Here is a 26,927-nt window from a genome sequence, read left to right on the forward strand (position 1 = left end):
AAATGTCCTACGAGAGTAGTGTTAAAATTGACTCTAGAAGAAGCTTGGTCAGGATACAAACCAAAATGCTATAGGTTTTTTGAACCTCCGGAAAAACACATCATGATAAGTCGAGATGTTGTCTTTGATGACTAAAGACTTCATTAGCCAGAATTTGTACAAATAGAATAAACTAAGAATGAGGCAGAAATTGGTAATGCATGCAATGTTAAGGCAGATGATGTTAAGAAGAAGCCTAAATGGCTAACCAGAGGTCATTCTGAAAGTGATATGTTGGATAGAAAATTTGAAAAAAGAATTACTAAATCACAGAGTTCCGCTTTAAAACTTGCACCTATGGCTAAAGTAAAGGAGATGGATGATTTAGATAATAATGCAGAAACAACAAAGAAAGAATGGAATGAAGCCATGAAAGCAGAGTTTAATGTTTTGGTAAACAATGATATTTAGGACTTGATCAAATTACCTGAAGGAAAGGATGCAATTGGTTCTAAATGTGTGTATAAGACTAAGTATAAATTAGATGGTTCAAATGATGAACATAAAGCTCGTTTAGTTGCCAAAAGTTACGCTCAAAAGGAAGGGATTGATTCTATAGAAACATTTTCTCTAGTGCCCAAGATGGATATAATAAGGAATGTTCTTGCATTTGCTGCATAGTATAAATGGATAATTATTCAGATGGATGTTAAATCAACATTCTTGAATAGTTATATAGATGAAGAAATCTATGTAGAGTAGCTTGAAGGTTTTGAAATTCCAGGAAAAGAAGATCATATTTACAAGTTAAAGAAGGCTTTGCATGGTCTTAAGCGAGAACCAAGGGCCTGGTATTCAAGAATTGATAAGTATTTCCAGGATCATGGTTTAATCAAGAGTTCATCTGAACCTAATCTTTATATACTTTACACAAGACAAGACATTCTTATCGTTGCTCTTTATGTTCATGATCTGATGTACATAGGGAACACTTTTAAATTGTTTCAAAGGTTTATATAACATATGATTGTAAAATTTGAAATGATATATTTGGGTGAGTTAGATTATTTTTTGGGTATTGAAGCATTGCAAAAGGAAGATGGTATTTTGATGTCACAAACCAAGTATACTTGGGATATTCTCAAGAAGTTCAACATGTTGAGTTGCAATCCAACAACAACTCATTTGGAAGTGGGGTTGAATTTATACATAAATGATGACTCCAATTCAGTTGATGCTATTTTATATTGTCAATTGGTTGGAAGTTTGATCTACCTAATTACAACTCAACCAAATATATCTTTTGCAATCAACATGGTATCAAGATTTATGTTAGAACCCAAAGAATTGCATTGAAAGGCAGGTAAGAGGATATTGAGATATATGGGTGATACAGTTGGCTATGGTTTACTATATAGATCTACAGAGGATTTCAGGCTGATTGGTTATACAGATTCAGATTGGGTAGGTTGCATGAATGATAGGAAATGAACCTTTGGGTATTCATTCAGTATGGGTTCAACAACAATTGCTTGGAGTATTAATAAGCAACCTACAAATTTTCTCTTCGTAGCGAAAGCAGAGTATAAATCAGCAACAACAACAACTTGTGAACTAGTATGGTTAAGAAGAATTTTGGAAGATCCACATGAGCAACAAGAGCAACCTACTCAGTTGATTTGTGACAATCAAAGTGCGAGTAAAATGACCAAACACATTGATATTGAATCTTATTTTGTTTGAGACTTGGTTCAACAAGGTGTGATCGAGATCATATATTGTAGAACATAAGATTTGGTTGCGGATATCTTCACCAAAGCACTACTAAAGGAAAAGTTCTGCAAGTTCACAGGTGATCTTGGAATTTCTCCAAATGATCATTATGGGGGAGAAAAGTTAGAATAATGATCATATCAATGTTTTAAAACTTCGACTCGGCCTAGGGTTGACGCCGACTTCAACTCCGACTCGGTATCGACTCGGCCGGCTCGATTTCAATGACTCGGTTGTTGTAAAAAATACATTAAATATTTGTTTTTTTATAAAAACACATAATTTTAAAGATTTTCATTCATGTTTCCAAACACACAACATTAGAATATAGATAGAAGACAACATATGATCAAAGTAGGCTCATGAATATATCCATTATATCAAAATGGCACCCAGTGCACTGTCCAATACATACATGATGATGATATAGAGATCAAAACAAAAACACATAACCGAGGAGGCTATAAATGGTCTCTACAACAAAAGTCTGTGACCAGTACTATTGGCTACTGCTAGAGTTGCCAACATCATCTGGTTCAATGTTACTTGGGAGTGGGAGCGAAAGTGGGGAGCAAGAGCGAAAACGGCAGCGGGAGCGACATTTTCAGAAGCTCCCGGTTTGGGAGCGAATCTCGGAGGAGTTCGACAACCAATGTCACTAACATCAAGGTACATAGAGGGATTGGTGCTCTTGATTAAATACGAGTTCCATACCCTAATACATGGCAAAATTCAATGGAAACATTACAGTCCCCTAATCCTGAAAAACTGATAAGTCTGCTGGATTTTGAATGAAATCTAAAATTCTACTTTCTCCATATGAAATCCAATGAGGCTGGAACCACTCTCAAACATCCTGAGTCATTTCATGGTAATGTTAAAAATTTAAGTAAAAGGATGAAAATGAAGATTAAGTAGAATGTCACTTTTACTTTAAGAATTTAACATTATCATGAAATTTGAATAGCATATCAATACTAGGAGAGGAGATTGGACCCCAAAGACCAAAAAACCAATTAATAAAACCATTTGGAGTCCCCCACACTCAGAAAAAACATAAAAAAATAAAAAAAAATTGCATTTTTGGGGTTTATTGGCCGCATGAAGTGACCCGACCGAGTTGATACGGACTCGGTCGAGTCGGCTGACTTAAGACTGACCCGGCCGAGTCGGCCGAGTTAAGATTGACTCGGCTGAGTTAGTCTTAACTCGGCCGACTGAACTGGTTTGACGGCCGAGTCACAAATTTTTTTACCGACTCGAACCAACTTGGCCGAGTCGGTTCCGAGCCGGCCGGCTTTTAAAACACTGGATCATATTGTCATATTCAAGAATTATTATTGTTATGAATTTGTTACAATGCTTAATTTTAAGATAGAGAATTATTAGTTGAGAGATTTGTGAAGAGGTTGTAGGAAAATTGTTGAGAGTTTGTAGGAAATGATTGAATTGAGGATTTGCTTATGAGCATGTATAAATATTGGTTTTCTTAATGAGAAGGTTTGAGATTGTCTTATTGTTGCTAAATTTGTACATTGCTCCATTTTTTGCTGGTGTAATAATCGTCATCAACATCTTTGGTTGTGAACTTGGTCTTGTAGACCCATTCATACTTCTCCACTTTCATTCCTTGCAATTGAGGAACTAAATTCCATGTCTGTTTCTTCATCAGGAAATGATATTGATCAAGTAATCTTCTTAATGTAGTTGATGAGTTCTTGCCAAGAAAAATCCTTTGCCATCAAATGAGCCTTATGCCTTTCGATAGCCACCTTTGGACGTGAACCTGGTTTTGTAGACCCTATCCACACTCCACTAGATTCTTTGCTTGTAGTTGATGAACTAAATTCCATGTTTGGTTCTTCATCACAGAGTGATATTCATTAGTGATAGCATTCTCCCATTTAGGTTGACCTTTTGCACATTATCAGAATCACATGCCTCTAGCACTTTTGCCACTAGAGCAACACCGCCTCACTGTTTATCACTTTTGTTTTCTTGGAGTCATTTACGTGTACCACATCAACACCAACATCTTCAATTGTCTTAGTTGTCCATTTGGGAAGAAAAATCTTGCATGTACAAGGAGTTCCTACACCAAAGTCAACATTGATGGTTTGAACAAAGGTTCCAAAACTTGTGGTTGATTTTGTTGTGGAAGTTCGAGTTCAAGTTGGTTATGAATATGAGTTGTCTGTGCAGTAGATGGTTGTTACGAATAAAATTTATATAAAAATAATAAAAATAATGTAAATATTAATAATCATAATTAATGATTAACTAACTAATAGTGAAGGGGCACCTATCTAGGGTATATAAGCAGCCCCCCACCCTCATTTGTAATCATCACATCAATTCTTTTATATACTATTCAATATATTATTACTTGTCCTACTATGGATGTTTACGTCTTTCAAGTCTTTTGAAGATTACTTTGTTGCGAATACGAACTTTGTTCGTTACATTGGTATTAGAGCCACGTTCTTCGATCTTGATCATTGGCCATTGAAGTCTTCGTCAACGTAGTGTTGTCACGATCAAGCATTTCGCTATATAGTTGGAGATTATCTATTTGTCGAATTCACCGTCAGGCCTTTGGTCATTGAAAAGAACTTAAAAAAAATTAAACAAATATCTCTCTCTCTCTCTCTCTCTATATATATATATATATAAGAAAAAAAGGTTAAAAACAAAATAAAATTGAAAAAAAATTATTATTAAAAAAATATACAAATTAAAAAAAGTCTAGAAAAAATATATATAAAAATTGAAAAACAAATCATATAAAATATATTTAAAAAGAAAAGAAAAGAAAAGAAAAGAAAAGAAACAAATTACCTCGCCGCCTTCATCTACACTGTCAACCATCAACCAAGCGAACACATCCACTGCAACTTGTGGGTTACCTAAGCCCCTCGATGCTGCCTATCGGCTGCCGACGTCAAACATTACCATAGGGTTCCTTGACTAGTCACCGCCAGATCACTGTCAAACTGTAACAAGCCCCCTTTGGCCACCCGCAATCGGCTCCTCCTGCTACAATTGCCACCATTTACCGGTTTTTGCTAATCAAACGACATTACAAATGTTGTTCGATCACTCTACTGTCTCCAGTTCGACCGCCATTCTAACCGCAACCGTCGTCTGCCCTGCATCACTGCCCAAACCCGCTACATTCATTGAATTAATCTTGTCGACTGCTAATTACAGTGGAGAAAGTTCACCGATCAACTTCGTTCTCGAGGGTTACAGGTAACTTTACATTGGTAAAGGGTTACGACTTCCATAATAGTGCGATGTATCCGTACCAAATTGCTATCAAATCAGTGGAAAAACAAGTTGCATCTGTTCAATGTGATTAAACAAATCATATTAATATTATATACTATATTTAAAAGTATAGAGCTATATTTAAAGGAAGGAATTAAAGCTTAATACAAGGAAAGGGGAAATTGTGAAGGTTTTTATACAAAAGGAAAATTTATTGGTATATGTATATATATATATATATATATTAAAAAGAAGTTAGAGAGCTTATTATTAATTAAATAAAAAGTTGAATAAAGGTATAAAAAGGTGATTAAAAAAATTCCCAATTCAACTCAAAAGTAAAGAAATATATACTTCAACAATATTCTAAAGCAAAGAGTCTAAAGGAAATATACTTCAAAGAAGCCAAGAAAAGATTGGAAGATGAGTTCCACACAACAATCATTATTTTGGACTAAATGTCCATTTTGTCTAAACGATATTGATTATACATATATCCAAAAAAATTGCAAAATAAGTTGTCAAGCGTGTGGAAGATTATTTAGTACTGAAGAGCATCAAGGTAATACACAGACACATAAAGAGATTAGAGGAAGAATTCACAAAGCTTGAACAAAAAAAATGCTTTGGAAAAGAAAAAAAAAGGTTACATTATGATAATTTTTTATACAGTTATATATATATCATAGTTTAAAAACTTCAACTGGGATTCAGAACCGGTCGCGGGTCGACTCCGACTCTGCCTAGTTGATTTCAATGACTCGTTTTTTGTAAAAAATACATTAAACATTTTTTATTTTTTTTATGAAAAAACATATTTTTAAAGATTTTCATTCATGTTTCCAAACTCAAAGCATATTAGAATATTGGGAGAGGACAACATATGATCAAAGTATGTTCATGAATATATCTATTATATCAAAATGGCACCCAGTGCACTGTCCAATACATGTAATATATAGAGATCAGAACAAAAACACATAACCAAGGAGGCTCCAAATGGCACTACAACTAAACATCACTAGTTACTACTGCCAGAGAAGCCAACATCATTTGGCTCAGACTCTGAATTAGAGTCAGACGGGGAAACCCATGGCTCCTCCTCCTCATCAAGATCTCCAACTGCAACTGTAGAAGTAGTAGCACTAGCAGGCGCAGTAGCTACACATTGAGATAGATGAGCTATGTGCTTGCATCGTGGCTCAGTAAAGGAAGTGCATGCAACTGGAAGACTTGGGGCTATTACTAGTGGATTTGCATTTAATTGAACATTCTGTTGCAATGCCTCCATATCCAAATCCAAATCAACACCAATATCCTCATCAGGGTCAAACTTAGCTGGTTGATTCTCCACTACCCAATATGATGATGGATCAATATCTTCCAACACAATGGGATTTGTATCAGGTCTTTTGTTTAGCAATTGGTTGCGTCTTAGCTGGAGGTTGTATTCGACACAGACTAGATCATTTAATCGTTTTTGTAACAAAGCGTTTCTCTTCTTCTTGTGAATCCTCTAAAAGACGAACCAATTGCGCTCACACCCAAAAGCACTGCAAGTTTGACTCAAAATACAGATTGCAAACTTTTGCAATTGAGGACAATGGCTACCAAATGCCTCCCACCATTGTGCTGCAAAAAACATAGTTGTGTAATGAGTTAGTTCAACAAATTATATCCAACTTTCAAATTATAATCAATTTAACAAAATAAGAATTTGGAAATTGAAATTGTTTACCTGGCTCATCTGCTTCCCTTGCAATCCTTGCTAGGTTTTTGCCAAAGGTACTTATGTCAATCGTAGGGGAAGGTGAACCACTCACCCTACATACATGTGTCCGCAATCGTAGGGGAAGGTGAACCACTCACCCTACACACATGTTAACCATCATGGGGTATCACAGGGGAAGGTGAACCACTCACCCTGTACATAGCGCACCACTAGGGGAAGGTGAACCACTCACCCTATGGTCGCTCATAGCTCCAAGAAGTACCCCAAGCCCCCAGGAACTCCCAGAGCTCAATGTCCAACTCATGCGGGACCCTCATATGAGGGTCTTTCCATGACTCCAAGTCTCTCACGGAAGGCTAAGAATTTGACTTTCCCTAAGGGCTTTGTGAGAATGCTTGCGACCTGCTCATTTGTCTTGATGTTTGGAGCCTTATTGCTCCTCGTTGTACCATATCTCGGATAAAGTGGTACCTAATATCAATGTGCTTGGAGCGGTAGTGGAACACGAGATTCTCTGAAAGGCGAATCTCGCTTTGGTTGTCGCAGAAGATCACGGTGGTATCCATCATGTGCTCAAATAGCTCACTGAAGAGCTTCATCAATCAAATAGCTTCACAACAGGCCATACTAGCTGCAATGTATTCGGCCTTGGTGGTGCTTAAAGCGATCGATTTCTGCTTCCTGCTCGTCCGAGATATTGAAGCAAACCCCAATGAGAAGCAACATCCAGACGTGCTCTTACGATCCACCACACTGCCAGCCCAGTTAGCATCAGTATATCCATGTAGCCTCAAATTCCCAGCTGTGTATCTCAAACCATAGTTGATTGTGCCCCAGAGATATAAAGAGATTCTTAGCAGCAATCCGATGTATGTGATGAGGCTCGACCATAAATTGATTCAGTGTATTCACAGCGAAGCATATGTCAGGACGAGAGTTTACCAAGAACATCAGGGCCCCCACAAGTTGTTGATACTTGGAAGGATTTGCCAATTCGGGCCCAACAACACTTCCACATAGCTTCTTGAAGTTGAGTTCCATCGGAGTAGACACATACTTGCATTCCACCATCCCACATCTCTCGAGTAGCTTCACAATGTATTTTCCTTGAGAAAGAAAAATCTCACCTGGCTTTTGCTAGACCTCCAAGCCTAGGAAGTAGTGCATCGAACCTAGGCCCTTCATCTCGAATTCAGAAGCCAAATCCCTCTTGCATTGATAAATGAGAGGGTATGCACTTGTCAGAAAGAGCTCATCCACATAAAGGACCAGAATGAGAGGCATGTCATTTTCAACCTTGAAATATAGGTTAGGGTCATCTTCGCTCCTTGTAAAACCCAACTTCATAAGATAGCTATCAATTATCTCATACCAAGCTCCAGGGGCTTGCTTCAACCCATAGAGGGCTTTCTTCAACTTGCATACATGTGTTTTTCGATCTTGAACTTCGAACCCTTCAGGTTGCTCTACATAGACTTCTTCCTTAAGCGAGCCATGCAAGAATGCAGTTTTGACATCCATTTGGTGTAGTTTCCATCCTTTCAGAGGCAACAAGAGCAATGGTGGATTAGATAGTGGTGTATCGAGCAACCAGTGCAAATATCTCATCATAGTCCGCTCCTTCATTTTGAGAGAAGCCTCGAGCAACGAACCTTGCCTTGAACTTTTCAACACTCCCATCAACTCCATGTTTGATTTTATAAAGCCATTTTGAAGTGACCATTGACTTGTTTTTGGGTTTAAGAACCACATCCTATACATCATTCTTCATGATCGATTCATATTCTTCATTCTTAGCATCCTTCCATACTTGGTGCTTCATGGCTTCTTCGAACGTACATGACTCAGATTGAACAATGGTACTCATAGCAGCTAAGCACCCTTGGTACCTGTTTGGCTTCTTGCTTTCACGAAATGTCCCCCTGGGTGCAACATGTCTTTTAGCATCTTTGAGAGTATCTTTGAGCCATAAAGGTCTTTTCCTTGATGTAGAGGGCTTAGGAGGTGGATTAGTGGGATCCATCGGGCCTTCAACATCGGACATTAGATCATCTGTCGAATATGCATCCTTCTTTCCTGCCTCATCATCATTATCCTTCCTAGGGATAGGAAGATCTCTGACTTTCTCAAGGGTAGAATCTTCATCGAAGGTGACATCATGACTTATTTCCACTTCTCTTTCACTAGGCACATAGATTCTATATACCTTTGAAGTTTCATTGTAGCAACAAAAGTTCCTTTCTTCCCAGATGCATCTAGCTTGTTTCTTTTCTCTTTCGGCACATGAAAATATACATGACAACCAAAAATTCTAAAATGAGAAACATTAGGTTTCTTATTGGTGAAAATTTCTTTGAGTGTCTTGAAGTCCAATGCTTGATGCGGGTACCTATTTTGAACATATACAACATTGTTGGCAGCTTCTCCACATAAGAACTTCGGTAGGCCTTGGTCATGAAGCATAACGTGGGTAGCTTCTATGATTGTTCGATTCTTCCTTTCAACAACTCCATTTTGCTCAGGAGTATATGCAATAGTGGTCTCCCTCTTCATTCCAGCGTCTCTACAATAGTCATTGAATTCATTTCACTTATATTAGGTTCCGTTATCGGTCCTCAATATTTTGATCTTCTTCCTTGTTTGATTTTCGACGAAGGCTTTGAAGGAGGTGAACCATTTGAACACTTTGTCCTTCTTCTTCAAAAAATAGATCCATGTTTTGCGAGAGAAATCATCCACAAAAATTGCATAGTACAAGTATCCTCGCAAAGATGTTACGGGCAGCATACCTGATAGATCAGAATGAACCAATTGAAGAATATCGATAGCTTAACTTTCACTTGAAGGGAATGGTCCTCTTGTATGTTTTTAAGTTGCACAACCCTGACAAACTCCTTCATGATCTATGTTGAATTCGAGCATACCTGTGACCATCTTCCTTAAGTAAGGTAAGGCTTTGTAATGAAGGTGAGCAAATTTTCAGTGCCATAATTCAGATTGAAGAGAAGTATCACAAGTCATAGCTCCTAAAGGACTTCCTCCAACCTGATAGAGACCTTCAACCCTAAATCCAAGTGTAAATGCATCTTTCAAGTTCCTTCCCATCAACAAATGTTACCTTGAAGCCTTTATCTTTCATTGCACTAATAGATACCAGGTTCTTTTTCAAATCAGGTACATCCAATACTTCTTGTAGGTGAAGGATTTGACCTTGATTCAAGTGAAAAGTGATTGTCCCCAGGTATGATCTCCAAATTTGTCTTTTTTTTTTCAGCCAAATTTTGATAGGGCCTCCTTGTACCCAATGAAGTGCCTTGAGGTACCACTATCAATCAACCAATTATCCAAAGTGTTTGGAGTAGAGGTAGTGGCGAGGGCATAAATGAGATAAAATTCTTTTTGCTTATGTACAACATTAGTTTCCTCATACTTGGAGTTTCTCGACCTTTTGGGAGGACGACCATTTCCATATCGAGCAGCAGGAGCATTCCTCTTTCCTTTATTGTTGAACTTGTTGTTCCTTTGATTGCCATTGCCTTTGTAGTTGTTGTGGTTGTTGTTTTCATCATCCCTTGGAGTATCCTTCTTGTGAGGACACTCTCTAGCATAGTGGCCAAACTTGTTGCAATTGAAGCATCTTCCTTTTCTTCCTTCTTTGAATCCCGACTTAAATCCTTGACCTTGTCTTCTTGGACCAACATTGTTCTTCCTTTTAGCATGAGCGGAGAAAGCGATAGGATTATTTCCATTTGAGGGCTTATCTCTTTCCATCATCCTTATTTCTTCTTCAGTGCATCTAGCCAATAATTCATCAAAACTCGGAATCCTGTCATTGTTGAGGATGGTGGTGTTAAACACATCCCATTCTCTTGTAAGATCTCCAAGTGCAATAAGAGTGAGCTCCCTGTCACCAACAACTTGTCTAATAGATAGAAGGTCATTCTTGATTTCGGTAATCCTCATGAAGTAGGATTGAATGGACTCTCCTCTATCCATCTTGATGTCTTTCAACTTGTTCTTGAGAAAGAGGACTTGATTTGCATTGTTTACTTTGAACATCACAACTAGCTTGTCATACATCTCCTTAGATGTTTCCAAATCAGAAATATAGGCAACCAAATGCTTTTGAATGGAGTCTACAATAATTTTCGTAACTTTGACCTCACCTTTCTTGTACTTTGTTTTTGCAGCAACGAGTGCATTTGAAGGAGGCTCCACCACTCTTCCCTTTACATACTCCATAACATCTTTCTCTTCCAAAGTCAAATCCAGAGACATATTTCAAGCATGATAGTCGAGTTTGTCCTTAAGCTTGTCCTCGTATTTGAAGTATGATGTAGTTTACATTGAAACTAGACCGATATTCTTGTCCAACAACTTTCCTTAGTGATTGCTTTTGAATTTTGCTTGGGCTTTGTGTTCACCCGTGCTTTGATACCATGTTATTTTTAGATAACAATGGTATGCTCTATGCTTAGCACAATTTACTTCAATGTTCCTTTAGCAACCCAATAACAATTTCCAATTATTTCTAGTAGCAATCACATTAACCATTAATCACATCGACAGTAAATGCAGATAGAACATAAAACAAAATGTAGAAGACAAGCCAAGACAAGAGAACACCGGATTTGGCAAATGCCAGGGAAAAACACCAATGTGGGGAAAACCCTTTGATCACTTCTTGTTATTATTCATCAATACTTCAACAGAGAGAGAGAGTACAAAAATCAAATAGACTTGCCTAATACGAAGTCATAAAGCCTTGTCAAATTCTACAGTGAACTGCAGTCAAACTTCAGCGCTAACCAGAAAGTCAATGTTGGTTAAAACAACAGTCAAACACCTCCTTTGAAGCTTGGTCAAAGGCAATCAAATTTGGCCTCTAGTAGTAGTCAAAGTCAACCCAAAACAATCACAAAAATATGGTCTAATTCGGTCAACCTACGGTTAACTCTGCGGGCAAACAGGCCTGCGGTCAACGCAGGTCAAACAACCCAGAAAACTTTGATTTCTGTGCCATTCAATGCGGCCTAAGAAAATAGAAATTCTGCCCTCAAAACCGCAGTCAAAATTGGTTAGAACAACCTTGGTCAACGTTGGTCAAACTGTTTGAAATTCTGCAATTTCGGTTCTGTGATTTAGCCCATAAATTCTGTCCTCCTAGCAGCACATGTGAGAGATAGAGAAGCTGCCCAAGTTGTACAAACCAATTTGATGAAGAAAGAGAGAAGAATGTGTGAGTGATGGATGTCCAAATGAGGTGTGAGGTCTCTTCTATTTATACACTTTGTTGTGGGTGAAGAGACACATCCATTGGGCTTCTTGGGCCTACATAATGATGAACTCGACTTGAACAATTTGCACATGTGAGGGATTAAATTCGAAATCACATTTCTGCTTGTCTGAATGAGATGATCGTTTTATCAATCTTGGACCTCTTGAAAAGAGGAATCCAATGCAATCATCGTCTCCATCAAATGAGCTGTCCCAAGGTGGAATTTGGCCCTAGTTTCCAATTTTTACAGGTCCAAAAGATGGTTTTGTGTTTTTCCTCTAATATTTTACCAACAAAAACATAGTTAAAGGCATTATCTGTGATGATCTGAACAACATTAGCCACCCCCACTAGTTCAACAACCTCATCCAAAAGCTGAAACAAGTGTGCATCTTTCACCTTATCAGATGCATCAACTGATTTTAGAAACATGGTTCCCTGTGGGCAAAAGATAAGAAAATTTATGATGGTACGGTTCCTTTGATTAATCCATCCATCTGACATGATGGTACATCCTGTTTTCACCCATGAGCTTTTGAAATCTTTCAAATATTCATCAATGGACATAACCTCTTTTTGCAAAAGAGATCCCCTTAACTCATGCATAGTAGGGCCTTTGAAGCCCTTTCCAGTAGCAAATATGGCATCAAACATAGGTTCATAATATGGTGAACGAGAAGCATTGAAGGGGATATCAACATCATACCGCCATCTAGCTATGTAATCACAAGCAATTTCTCTCAATTCTTTCTTCCAATGGTCATCTAAAGTAGGCTGCATTTGACCTCTATGAGCTTCAGGACCATGTGCACTATTAGAGGGAGAGGAGGGTGTGACTGTGAAATAACTTTTGATATCACCCTTCTTTTTGATTTTACCCTTACTCTTTTCTTGAACAGACTCCAAAGAGGGAGGAACATAGTGAAAGGGGTTGGATGCATCAGTGCAAGGGATAGATGAAGAGCCCTCATAATCAAAATTGGGGTTGGCAGCCATCATGTGTTTTATAGTCCTCTTCCTCTCTATTTCAGACTCTATTTCTTTTTGCCTAGCTTTTTCTTCCTCAAACTTCCCAAAATTTTCTAGCGACTACTCCCTAATTTCCCCAATCTGTTCTGCTGGTGCCGCACATAGAACAATTTGGCCTCTAATATTAGCGAAGTGTTGTTTCAACGTGTGAATGCCCCCTCCACCTCACTTTTCCCCTGCAGACTGGCTTGACTTGTTTATGATGGGGTTTGTTACTGAACAGGCTGAGCCGGTGTCCGGCTCGGTAACGGACCGACCTTCGAACCGGTTTTTCTACTGAGCCAACTCGGGCTGGGGTCTGGCTTAGTTGACCAGGCCGAGTCTGATTCAGACTGGCCTGGTTTTAAAACTATGATATATATATAAAAATAAATAAATAATTGAATTGAAAAAGGAGAATGGATAAAATTGTGCCGAGAAAGCTACTAATGACGGATTACATATGAAATGACATATGCGAATTAAGGAAATTGTCAATGATAAAGCTTTGAGGCCAAAGCTTTTGAAGAAAGGGGCAATGTTATGAATGAATTTATATAAATTAAAATAAATACAAATAAATGTAAATAATAAATAATCAAAATAATGATTATTTTAAATAGTCATTAGTTAAGTGAAAAGGCATGTCTAAAAGACATGCCCAATCATTAAGGGACACCTGCCTAGGTATATAAGCACGCCCTCATTGTAACATTCAATGACACTTGTACATTCCATCTTATTAATAAAATATTATTCAAAATACCTTTTTGTATTTTACTTTTAAAAGCACAACAACTTTAAGTTTTGTCACTTAAATGACCTTGTATAATAGTTAGCGGGTATAGAGTTTTGCAAAATCTCTCCACGGGGTCACTGCTCAATACGCTGGAAGAGGAGTTCAACAGAGTAATATTTGGGGTCACTGCTCAATACGCTGGAAGAGGAGTTCAACAGAGTAATATTTGAGGTCTTCTCGTCAAATATAACATTTCTCTTGGCGATAATTTCGTGTTTGATTGGACCAAACAATCTGTAGGCTTTTAACTCTTCAGAGTAGCCTGACTCTTTGAATCCAACAGTTTTCTCTTTTAGCATGACTCTTATAGCATTGATCTAGGAGATGCTTTTGCATTGTGATTTTGTACTGGCACTGGATGTACTATCTTAGTCCCATTGACCTACTTTGTGGTCATATTTTGGACATTAATGAAATACTGTTGTTATTTTATCTTTTCTACTACTACATTTATGTACCTAAAGATGACTAGTTTATTCTCTTTTTGCTATTTACTTCCACTCTTATACTTGTTTTATCTTTGTTCTTGTAGTTTTCAGCCTCAGAATTCCTATGATAAGTTATTACTGATTGTACGTTTGAGTCCCATTGACTTAACTTTTTTGGTAATTTGGGGACATTGTGAAATTATCTCATCTTACCTTATTTTGTTACTTTTGTTTTAGTTTATACTTCTATTCTTGTTCAGGACACTGGAGAAAATTTTCTATCAATCAATTATTATAGTGTCTAGTGTTGACTCGTTGGCATTTGCTAATCAAATTCGCTCACTTATTCAGTTCCAAGCTCTCACAGTAAGGCAGAGTCTATTCCTATCCTTCATTGTCTGATTGTATGGCCAGGCTTTATTATTGATCATCTCTCATTTTTTTTTAAGAAAAACCTCTGGGGTTTGCAACAACATTGCCCAAAGAGAAGAAAAAGCCTGCTTTGGCAATTTTTCTTGTATGATTTCTCATTGTCACTTCTGTTGCTTGGTTTTAAGATGAGAAGAGTGTTCTCGTGTGTTTCAAAGGGGAAAAATTGGAGACTAGTCACTCTCAACAATTTTTTCATGGCAATGTGATATTTGATGTTGTATTTTTGTAAATTTTATGTAAATTTAAATGAAAAAACTGAATATATTTTACATTTTTAATGCTCACCCTGTCTTTGCCGATTTTTTTCCAAGTTGATTGCCCCTGCTGAGTTTTTCCTGTGTCCGAGATTTGCAACACTGAAAAAATGTAACTTTGGTGGCATGGAAGTGCCCAGGCAAATGCAATTTCATTAATTCTTTCCCCTTTCATGAACTAGCAAAATACAATACAGATTATAGTAGAAATGAATTTACTTGGTATGAGACTTGTGAGTTTTACATGTTGGAAAATAAAGGTAAAATTTGACAATGTGTGTTCCAAGCCTCATACAAGATGTAGTGATGAGTCATAACCAATTAATCAAAAGATGAAATGGGAGGGAATTTGAGGCCATTTCCCAAGTCATAGAAATCAATGCTGTCTGATATCATATTTGAATTGCTCCAAATGATTGACAGCTGAGATGGTAATCGAATGAATTTTTCTTCCACCATTAAAGAAAATTGTGTTGTGTTGCTATGATTGAAATCATCCAAATTAGGCAGTGATTTTAAAAGAAAATGATTTAGAATTAGAATAGGAAACAGTTAGCATGATGGAAGTTAGTAATTTATGATGTATGGAGTAGTTTGTAAGCATAAGAATCTTACATCAAGCAGCATGCAGGGACTGCAATCTAGTCTCTCAGTGAAGTGGCCCAACCTTTATGGCCTGTTGAATCTGAAGAAGCCAATGTGCCAGCTGTCTTCCACACCCGAATGTCTGGATGTTTGTTTACCTCGAGTTTAAAATGAAACAATTTCAATTTCAGTTTCAGATATACTGTACTTGGTTGGTTACTTGTGTATGTTTGAAACAATCTTAATTTTGTTTTTAGATTTTTGTACTTGTTTAATTTCTAGTTTGTTCGTTGGCTGCATAGTTTCTTAAAACAGAATTATATGATTTTACTTGGCATGGATGCTTTGTTCTCTAATTGAATTATTATAGGCTTTTATCTGTTATGAAAATGCTTTTTAGGCCTAGGAGTATTGTTCATTGTTCTTGTTGATTTCTCCATTGAATAAAGATGGTGTGCATGTTGAATTGTTTTCTATGGTGTTTGCTCGATTTTGTTTTTTAGAGAACAAAGAGAACTAGAGGTGCATTTTACTAAAGTTTTTTGCATTTCTTCTACATTCTATTTTATTATGGAATTGACACTGACCATGTTCTTGTTTTACCATGTGGGAAATTGCAGATTTATCAGAACTTCAAAGCTACTGTTAATTACTTTTTTGACGATTCAAGTGGAAGTGACAGTCAGTTGGCAGCTAGCCAACATCCCATTGGATATATTGGTCCACAAAGACCACCTGGAGGGCCAAATCCTGGGCAATTGAATCCAAGCACTCGGTCCTTTAAAATTGTGACAGAATGCCCATTGATTGTGATGTTTCTTTTTAACCTTTATGTGCACAGTAATATACCTCTTCTCCTACCTTTGATGGTCAATGCCATATCCATTCCTGGACCCCAGCATGTTCCACCCAACTTGAAAAATCATTATGTTGAACTGAAAGGTGCGCAGGTGAAGGTGAGGTCATCCATCAGCTGTTGCTTTTGTTATTAGATTGTTGACATCAAAGTTCAGTTATAATGTTTCAGTTGTGTCTTTTTTCTTTCTCTTTTTGAAAATCAATTCTTAAATGAGGTAAAAATTTGTGTCATATTAGTTTCGTTGTATATACAAATCAAATATGTGCATGGATGTAATCTTTATCCAACCTCAGGTCATTAAGGGACTTGTGACCAAATACATTTTTTTTGCCTTTTCGAAAATCAATGTTTGAATGACAAGATAAAAGTTTGTCATTAGTTTCCAATCATAGCATATCCACTTGTGTCTATCTCCACTTTGAAAGGCTTTTACAAGTTAGGCAATGCAAGAACTAGTGCTTGATCAATCTTCTGTTTTTGACTTATCAAAAGCTTTTTGTTGATTTACTGGAAACACTTATCATTGATCGTTATGGCATAAAGTGGCACATCTATATTTGAAAGTCATGCTATAAGCTTCAGAATATGTCTTCACTACACTTCAAAGTTTAGAATCAACAACATTACAGGTCTCCACATATCTTAAAAGTGATTATGAAGATGCTTGGATCTTAGATACAGGGGAAACACAACATATGACTTTTTGACGTGACTTCTTTTGGACTTTTCAACAGTGCCAACTCAATTCAATCTTTCTAGCAGATGATACAAGACACACTCCTTGTGGAAAAGGTGTAGTAAAAGTTTCTCTTCCTGGCATTGGAGAAAAACTAATTTCAAATGTTTGGTATGTACCAACTTTCAAGAAGAATTTGTTGTCATTAGTCACGATTCAACAAGCAGGACATCAAGTTGTTATGGAGGATGGCTTAGTAAAAATCAATTCCATCAAACAAAATATGAAGACAGTCATGACAGGATATGAAGATGGAAAACTTCTAAGGATGAAAGGAACAGTCATTCCATGAAAGTCTGATTTTGCAGGAGCAACAAGTACAAGTATTTCACCAATAAGGTTGTGGCATGTTAGATATATGGGCATTTAAACTTTGAAAGTCTCTCAAATTCAAAAGCAGGGAATGGTTAAAGGACTTCCAACTTTTAAGAAAGAAAATGCAAGATGTGAAGCTTGCATTTATGGAAAACAAAGTCGAGAGACTTTTCCAACAAGTTCATGGCGTGCAAACAGGTGTTTGCAATTGGTTCACAATGACATTTGTGGACCGCTATAGGATTCTCTAGGAGGCTGTAGATACTTTTTACTCTTCATTGATGATTTTGGTAGATTGACTTGGCTTTTTTTTTGAAACAAAAGTCGTAAACCTTTGAAAAGTTGAAGACATTTTGCCAACTGGTTGAGAATGAAGTTAAAGAGAAAAGTGGCACTCTCAGGACAGACAATGGAGGGGAATTCACTTCCAATGAATTCCAAACTTATTGCAGGGACAATGTTATCAAAAGACAACTTACAAATGTCTACACTCCACAGAAAAATGGAGTGGTAGAGAGAATGAATCACACCTTCTTAGGTATGGCAAGATCCATGCTAACTTTTAAAAATTTAAGTCTCTCATACTAGGCAGAAGCAATACACACAACAGTCTACTTAAGGAACAAGTCTCCTAATGATTCTTTGGATGGAATTACACCATATGAAGCATGGTTTGGTTTCAAACCTCGAGTAAAACATCTCAGCATTTTTGGTTCAGTATGATATGGCTTAGTTCCAAAAGAAAAACGAACTAAGCTTGATTCACAAAGTTTGAAGTGTATATTGATTGGGTATTCCAATGAAAAGGGATATCGTCTTTTGTCCAGTGGAAAGTTTATTGGCAGCAGAGATGTTATATTTGATGAAACAGAAATCAATAGTGCTACAGAGATATAAAATCTTCTATAGAAATTGGAAAGTAAGGGTGATAAAAAGAAAAAAAATGCAAAATCAACCAAGTACACAACATTGGTATGAGATTGAAATGCTCTATTCAAAAAATGATTCATCCAACTCACTTGCCTCATCTGGACCTTAAGATGATCAAAGAACATCTGTTTATATCAATCCATTTTATAGTGATGGTGATTATTCAGATCCACATACAAGTCAACACCAACTGCCTAAATGGGCTATTCAAGTTTTGAAGGATGTAAGGCTAGATGAACAAAACAAAACAGGAACACGAAGTTCACAAAGAAATGAAGAAATTTTTGCCTTAATAACAAATGATTTTACTAAGCCCTCCACAGAGGCAGTAAAACATGTAGAATGGCAAAAGGCAATGGTTGAAGAATACAATGCAGTGATGAAAAACAACACTTGAAAACTTGTTGACTCTCCTGAAAATGTGAAACCCATCAGATGCAAATGGGTTTGCAAAATTAAGTATAAGCCAAATGTAGACATTGATAAATACAAGGCAAGACTTGTTGCCAAGGGTTTTGTAAAACAAGAAGGAATCAACTATGAAAAAACATTTGTGCTTACAACAAAATGGAACATCATCAGATTAGTACTTGCATTATCAGTTCAAAAAGGATGGAAAGTGCATCAGATGAATGTCAAAAGTGTCTTCTTCAATGGAGACTTGCAGGAAGAAGTATATATGATTCAGTCGAAGGACAAGAACACAAAGTATGCAAATTAATCAAGGCTTTATACGAGTTGAAACAAGCTCCATGAGCTTGGTATGCAAAAATTGACAAGTACCTTTTCAAGGTTGTCTTTAAGCGAAGTGAATTTGATGATACCTTATATGTGTGCCAATAAGGAAAAAATTTGGTGATTTTAGTTATGTAATTGGATGACTTGATCATTACTAGGAACAATAATGATCATATAATGCAGGTAAAGGAGTTGCACGCTGGATTTAAGATGACTTCTTGGGATTACTTCACTACTATCTTGGAGTTGAAGTATCGCAACATCCACACAGTGTTTTCATTAGTCAAAGCACTTATGCATCTAAACTACTTAAAAGATTTGGAATGCAAGATTGCAAGCTTGTTCTCATCCAAATGGAACAAAACTTGGAACTTTCAAAATTTGAAGGGGGGAATTGGTGAACAATACTACTTACAAACAGTTGATTGGCATCTTGATCTATCTGACAACCGCTCGTCTAGACTTATCTTATGCAATCAATATTCTCTCGCGATTTATGCATGAACCAAGGGAAAGCCACCAGAATGCAACAAAAAGGGTTCTTAGATATTCCCAAGGAACGAAAGATTTTGGTCTTCTTTACAAAAAGACGAAGAATTTTGTACTTGATGGTTATTCAAATGCAAATTTTGCTGAAGTATCGATGATCGGGCATCAACATCAGGTTATTTGATGAATATGGGGACAACAACAGTTTCTTGGAGTTGCAAGAAGCAAGCTACAGTGGCCACTTCTTCGGCAGAAGCATAATATATATCAGCATGGGAGCAACATGTGAGATAGTTTGGTTATGCAGAGTTTTGTAGGATTTGGGCTTTCCTCAAACAAAAGCCACATCTTTATTCATCGATAGCCAGTCAACCATAAAGGTTGCCAAAAATCTAGTTTTCCATTCCAAAACAAAGCATGTGGACACAAAATATCATTACATCAGAACACTCATTGCAAATGATGTCATCAAGTCGATATATTGTCCTTCAGAAGATCAGATCTTAGACATCTTCACAAAACCACTTGGTAGGATCAAATTCACTAAGTTCAGAGATGAGCTTAGTATCTGTTGTAATGTACTTTTGGATCAAAGGGGGGATTGTTAGGTGATCCAAAAGACATATATTATGTTTTAATTATTTAGAGTCCAATATTTAATTATTATCTAGAATATTTAATTAAATATTGGAGACATTTTAGAATAACTAATTGTTATAGGAGATATGACATCTAGAAATGTGTCGATACTTAGGAATTATTTTAGGAAAATAATTAGGATTATTGTTAGAAATGCAATAAATGTAAATGGACACTTGTAAATAAAACAAGTGATCCATAACTAAATTAGTTTAGGACACAAGCTTATTTAAAGCTTGTTTCCCTCCACTTGCAAGGGTGTTGAGTGATTGTGTGTAAGCTCTTGTAGATTTTATGTAATTTTTTTTTTCCTTATTAATAAAATTTGTGTTTGAGGACACTTTTGCTATTACCTTTTGTGATGTCTTCCAAAATAAGTGATGATTAAAGAGATTCCAAAAGAGATGGATGTTCTTCTTCAAGATGATGATGTGTAATCAAGAGCCTTCAATAATGGAGAGAGAAAGAGATGATAACTTGATGTACTGGTCTTCCTTCAAGACGAACTTTTGAGTCTTCTTCCTTGTGTTGTTTTGCAATCCCTAGTTTAAGGTCAAAATAAATGTTGGAAGAAAATACCCGAATCTATAGACCTCAGCATGTTTAAATTGACTGAAAGAATACCTCAATCTGCCACAATAGGATGAGGAAATCCTCTTGGCTTGTTGCAGTAGGCCGAGATTTCTCATAATTTGTCACAGTAGCCCAAATTTGATTGCAAGAGGCTGAAAATTCTCAGGTTCTATTGTAGGGAGCCAAAGAACCTCTGATTGAAAGGTCGAGGAGCTTAGAAGGTCAATGTTTCAGTCAATAAAGAGATGATTGTGATGTATTCCATATCCAAGGTGTTCTTCTTTAGTTGAAGCAAGCAAATTTGTATCATACCACGTTGAAATCATTGTGCAAGTTTTTTTTTGAAGGAGATGATACTTGAAAATGCTGAAGCTGAATCTCTTGTTCTCTTGAGAAGTCGAACCAATATAGCCTCCGAGCAAGCAACCAAAAAGGAAGCTTCGAAATATCTATTTAAACTAGTGTTTCATGGAGCTCATATCTAGTTCCTCTTAAAGATCTATATTGACGAGGCAAAAGTGTTGAAGATCTGTCTATCCACCAAACGAGATCTTTATTTTATAGAAGCGCACTACAAAAATGAATTGGACGAAGAGACCAACAAAGCTATAAGTTTGCAAAATATAAGGTATTTGTTATCACTAAATTTGTTAACAATGATTTATTCTCTAGCACATTGTTGAAGTCTATGTCTGTCAATAAGAACAAGGTATAGGACTAGTTAAAAGTTTGTAGTAAGACTTGTGTCAAAGTTTCTCCTTGGAACTATTGATTTCCAGATTCAATAAAGTAAGGCTAAATTTGAATTAGTCATGGGACTGTAAAGTATCTCTAAGGGCAGTTATGAATGGTGAAGGGATCCTTTGTCCCTACACACTCTTTAATAACCTTCGATAATGTCAAAAGAAATAGTGTTGACCTGGACATGATAGATATCTTATGGCAAGAAGAAATGACAATAGTGCATATGGATTATGGCTCAAAACATGTCACAATCACATACAAAAAATATGTGATCATTACTCACTGAAGTATGGTACATCGAACCTATGCTCCTCTTCGGAAATATTACATTGTATCTCAAAATTATGGTAAGAAGCAAGATAGGTCTTGAGCCCTGCATTACATATGATTACCGATAGGTCTTTGAAGAGTAATATCTAGTCTTGAAATATATTTTGCATATTAAGGCAAGAAGAGAAAAAGGGATCACTGTCACTAGTTTGTCTTTGAAGAAAACATATCTTGATAAAGAAAGTACGCTTATAGTGGAACAGAAGGATGAGTTCCTCTTCAAGCTTAGGGATCAAAAGCTCTATTGATATGCTCAAGACATTTGTAGAAGTAGTGATGTCTTGACATTACTATAGCAGACCTAGAACGCAAACCATTAAAGATATGTTGGACTGAAATTTTGAACTAATTTGTTGTTGTAAAGTTATAAAGTGTTGATGACATATGTGATGCTGTGAAAAGCCTTGCTGATATGGGTATTTGGACACTGAGATCTATTTAGATGAAATCTATTATTGCTACTGCTACATTGGTTGAAGAAGTTGAGCTACTCGTTTTGGTGGAACCAAGGATGATAATTGATTGATTGATGATGATGATGGATTCCGTCTCATGTAAAGGAAACAAAAAGATTCTAGGGTTTTGGAGTTTTGGATATATAGGGTTTGTAAACCCTAGCAAACAAAAAAGCATTGAATAAGAAAAAAGCCCTAAGGTTTATGGACAAAACCCTAGTGTTGGGCACTTCCATTGAAAGAAGAAATCCTAGCTCATGCAAGGAAGGAATCACATCATACAAATTGATTTGATGGATGCAAGAAGACTAAAGATCAAGATGATAATTGATTGATTGATGATGATGATGGATTCCGTCTCATGTAAAGGAAACAAAAAGATTCTAGGGTTTTGGAGTTTTGGATATATAGGGTTTGTAAACCCTAGCAAACAAAAAAGCATTGAATAAGAAAAAAGCCCTAAGGTTTATGGACAAAACCCTAGTGTTGGGCACTTCCATTGAAAGAAGAAATCCTAGCTCATGCAAGGAAGGAATCACATCATACAAATTGATTTGATGGATGCAAGAAGACTAAAGATCAAGAGGGAGCTGGCATTCTTCTCAATAAGATAAGTATAATAATTTTTTGTTCTTAAGGCCTATATGTGGTATTCAACAAATTGAAATTGAATTATGAGTTTTCCACTTGAATTCGACTAGGACCTATTTGGAGGGATGTCATTAAGCTCAAGTGTGTCATGTAGGAGCTTGTTTTTGGTTGTGGAGTGATTTGAGATTCATGGGAGGCCTTAGACACCATGGTCATGTTCCTTCGTTCTTTCTGCTCTTTCTTTGTTGATGCTTTTTGCACAAACAACCTGACAATAATGGGGGGGGGCTTCCTCTTGTTTACAACTCATAACAAGAAGTGATTTTCATGATTCATCAACTTGCTTTTGGAGAGTTTGTGTTTATAAGACTTAGTTTCATTCTTTAGGTTCTCATGTTGTAGTAAATTTTGAGTGTGCTAGCTTTTACTATTTAACAACTTATTTTGAAGGAGTTGGAGGCCTCTAGTTTGATGTGTTTCTCTTTGTGTTTCTGTTGATGATTATGTAAGTCCTTGATTTTCATCTTGTTGTGCTTAGGTTTGGTTGTTAAGTTCTACAAAGTAGTACCCCTCTCTACCTATATAATAGGATTTCATTGTATATGGTCATAGAATTTTGTTGTAATATGTTCAAGAGTAAATTTCCCTCTCTTTCATTGTCAATGCATTTTGCATGAACAACTTGACGAAGGGGGGGTGGGGGAGGGGGGGTGTGCTTCCTTTCATTTTGATCAACTTGCTTTTGGAGAGTTTGTTTAAACTTTAGAAGATATAGTTTCATTGTTTAGGTTCACCTGTTGAAGTAGATTCTGAGTGTCCGAGTTTTTAACTAACAACTTAGTTTGAAGGTTGGAATCCTCTAGTTGGATGTGTTTGTGTTTGCATTAATTTTTATGTAAGTGCTTGTTTTTTATCTTGTTGTGCTTAGATTTGGTTGTGAAGCCTACAAAGTAATATCCCTCTCTACCTCCAGAATAGGAATTTGTTGTATATGATCACAAAATGCTGTTGTAATATGTTCAAGTGTAAATTTCCATAAGTGATCTAATTACTTCAAGATTGAAATATGATTGGATAAACATCAATAACTACATGGTGTTTTAAACCCCATGTGGAGAATTTGCGTGACCTAGAAAGTTGTTAGGAAGCCTCCCTGATCTTGGGTGGTTGCCTAAAATTGTGTGATTATGCCTTCATATGGCATCTAGAGCTACAAAATATTATGGTGTTGAAATTGTAGAGATACTTGAAGAAGGTTTTATGTTGGGAATGAGAGGGTTGTGGATATGGACATGAGTGACATACTAGATGTGAGTAACAAATGGGAAAGGGAGAGAGAGGAAGAATTTGGAGGAAATAAAGATGGAATTATGAAGTTGAGAGAGCTAAGGTAAAAGGGATCTTGCCTTCGAAAATCTCTAAAGTTTGCCATTTTATTCAATGTTTCCCTTTCTCTTCGCATGAAACGAAACTTCTCTTAGATTTTTAGATGTGTAGAAGAGAGTGTGACATGAAACTCCTCGATGAACTTGTAGATGAGTAAAGGAGGTTAAACAAGCCACACTAATGGGTCACTAGTCTCTTTCAAATAAGGGCCATGTGGACGAGTTTGAGGGTGTAGATGATGATGTCACAATGACATGGACGAGGACCACAAATGTCATCTCACGATGAGAAAACTTGCCCCAAACCTACAAACCAAGGTTAAGGGGTTGGTAGCTATAGATATTAGCATATAAATGAAGGCATGCATATAGGGGCACATGAGCCAATGGAAAATGCTAGATATAGTGGCTCAAAGATACAATGAAGAATCTACAAATGAGGGGCTTAAACAAGGGCTTGAATCCAAAGAATAAGGAAGGCCCTTAGATGAAGCATTTGGTAGAGAAATGTGTGCTGTGAAGAGCTATTCCTATGGTTGCTAGGTGCACATTGACCAATTGAAAATTTGTAGATAAAGCTATGTTGCTACTAGGTTTTCAATGTATGTGCGAGAAGAGTGCACTATGGGTTGTGAGATAGTGCGAAATTGAAAAATATTGTAGATAATTGGGTCGTTGCTAGACCACAATGAAATGTTGAAAATAGTTATGGGAATATGATTCACTAGAACCAAATTATAGAGCATCTACATAGGTTTCTTATTGAATCAAGCAATGAAAAATAATGCTCATTGCACAAACCAGATGGGTAGAATGGTATGTGACCTCTACAAATGCCCACTGCAATTATTATAATGATTGGGAGAGATGGAGGGGATCCAAATCAAATGAGGGCATAAGATATATAAATGATATCTTCCCTTCTTTTGGAGAGTCTTATTGAACAATGTACAACATGGTAGACAAAATTAGAAATATAGTTGCAAAGCCCAAAAGGACTAGTGCTTCACTTCGTAAGGCAAATGCTATTCTTAACCAGATGTAGTGTAAATGAAATAATCCTTTTCATATGTAAACCTTTTTTGTGAATCGTAAATAATATGAAGACATTCCTGGTAGGTTTTGACCTATATATGATGTAGATCTAAAGCAAGAGTTTGCTGAAGTTTTTAAAAAGATTGATCATAAAAAGGGGTTAGTTTGATTAGAGTTATATATTCATTTCTTTTCTTTGTTAGATATTTGACATTTGTTTATTAGATTGTTTTCCAAGGTTGCCAACACATGAATGATGGTAGAAAATGTAGTTTAGATACAGATGCCACCCTATGGCTATAGCAGTGGAAGAAAGCAACTTGATGTTTATGTAGAGATGCACGATAGCTTGACAAGGATGACGAGGTTGAAAAAATGAGATGGATTTCCGAACATTGTCCACTTGTCAATGGAGGAGGAAGCACACAAGTCTACCACTGGTTGAGGATGACAGTGATCTAGATATTCATTTAGTCTAGTCACTGCCATGATCACTCAATATTCACTTAGTCAAGAGGTAGCCTTATGGTTTGTTGTCTCAAGGCATTTTTAAATTGATGATTTTGTTTCTTGAAGCCTTAAACATATGTCTTGTGTAATATAAATAAACCATTAAATGTTGTATTTTAAATTTTTTATGGCAATAAAAGATCTTTATACGTATGCATTGAGATTAAGCTATAAATTGTATTTTATAATTTTGTTGTCTATGCCCAAATAAAATGATAGTTTTAATAGATGATATGTTTTACTTGAAATTTTTTCTTGTCATTTCCTCTTTGCATCTGGTTTCCTAAGAAGTCTAACCTAGTTTCCGATACTTATGGACATTTAATATATGTTTTTGGACCTTGTTTGCTGTTGTTTTTCATTTATTATCCTTGATACATGATGACAGTTGGAAAATAGTAAGATGTATCAATTTTGGAAAAGTATATTTTCTTTTTTTTTGAAGAAAAAAAATCTTATAGCAAAGCTTAGAAAAGTTTTCATTTTCATTTTCATTTAGGAAAGTGTCAGTTTCTATCCCAGGACTTTATTTTTTAATCAGTAATCTGTATCAGTGATTGATTTTGTTACTAAGGGCTTTGTTTTCTTTACTGCAGACGGTGTCCTTCTTAACATATTTACTGAGGAGCTTTGCTGATTCTATCCGTTCACATGAGGACAGTATATCAAAGAGCATAGTAAATTTGCTTGTTACTTGTCCAGATTCAGTTTCAATTCGCAAGGTACAGTAATATATGGATTCTCATGTTCTATTCTAAGATATATTTGTGTGGACCTTTTTAAAATATGCAAGGTGCAATCACAATAAGTTCGTCACACATAAAGGTTAGACACTAGATTTATAGCGGAGAAATGACGATGGGGTGGAAAAGTCCACTTTTAACAATTGCTTTTATTTCATGATTTCCTGGTGTGCATTAATTATTGACCGCTAGGCCATCTTATAAGCACCATATTAATAAGGGAACATGAAGGCCACCTTCTAACGATCATATTAAAGAGGGAACATCAGGGCCACCTTCTAATCATTGTAGTTGTGATAGAGCATTAGGGCCTTACA

General features: G+C 36.4%; 1 protein-coding gene across 1 annotated transcript in view; it reads left to right on the forward strand.

Annotated features, from left to right (window-relative positions):
• Window positions 1-26,927, forward strand: part of LOC149169283 (uncharacterized) — a 324,296-nt gene that overhangs the window by 10,355 nt on the left and 287,014 nt on the right. Inside the window, exons 3-4 of the mRNA XM_089428626.1 lie at window positions 16,159-16,494; window positions 26,464-26,589. Of these exons, the coding sequence (XP_089284752.1) occupies window positions 16,159-16,494; window positions 26,464-26,589 (462 nt within the window). The remainder of the gene's footprint in view (window positions 1-16,158; window positions 16,495-26,463; window positions 26,590-26,927) is intronic.

This window comes from Pinus tabuliformis, chromosome 4_2, assembly GCF_031772625.1.
Source record: "Pinus tabuliformis cultivar Carrire ecotype Pingquan chromosome 4_2, CPIR1, whole genome shotgun sequence".
Lineage (NCBI taxonomy): Eukaryota > Viridiplantae > Streptophyta > Pinopsida > Pinales > Pinaceae > Pinus > Pinus tabuliformis.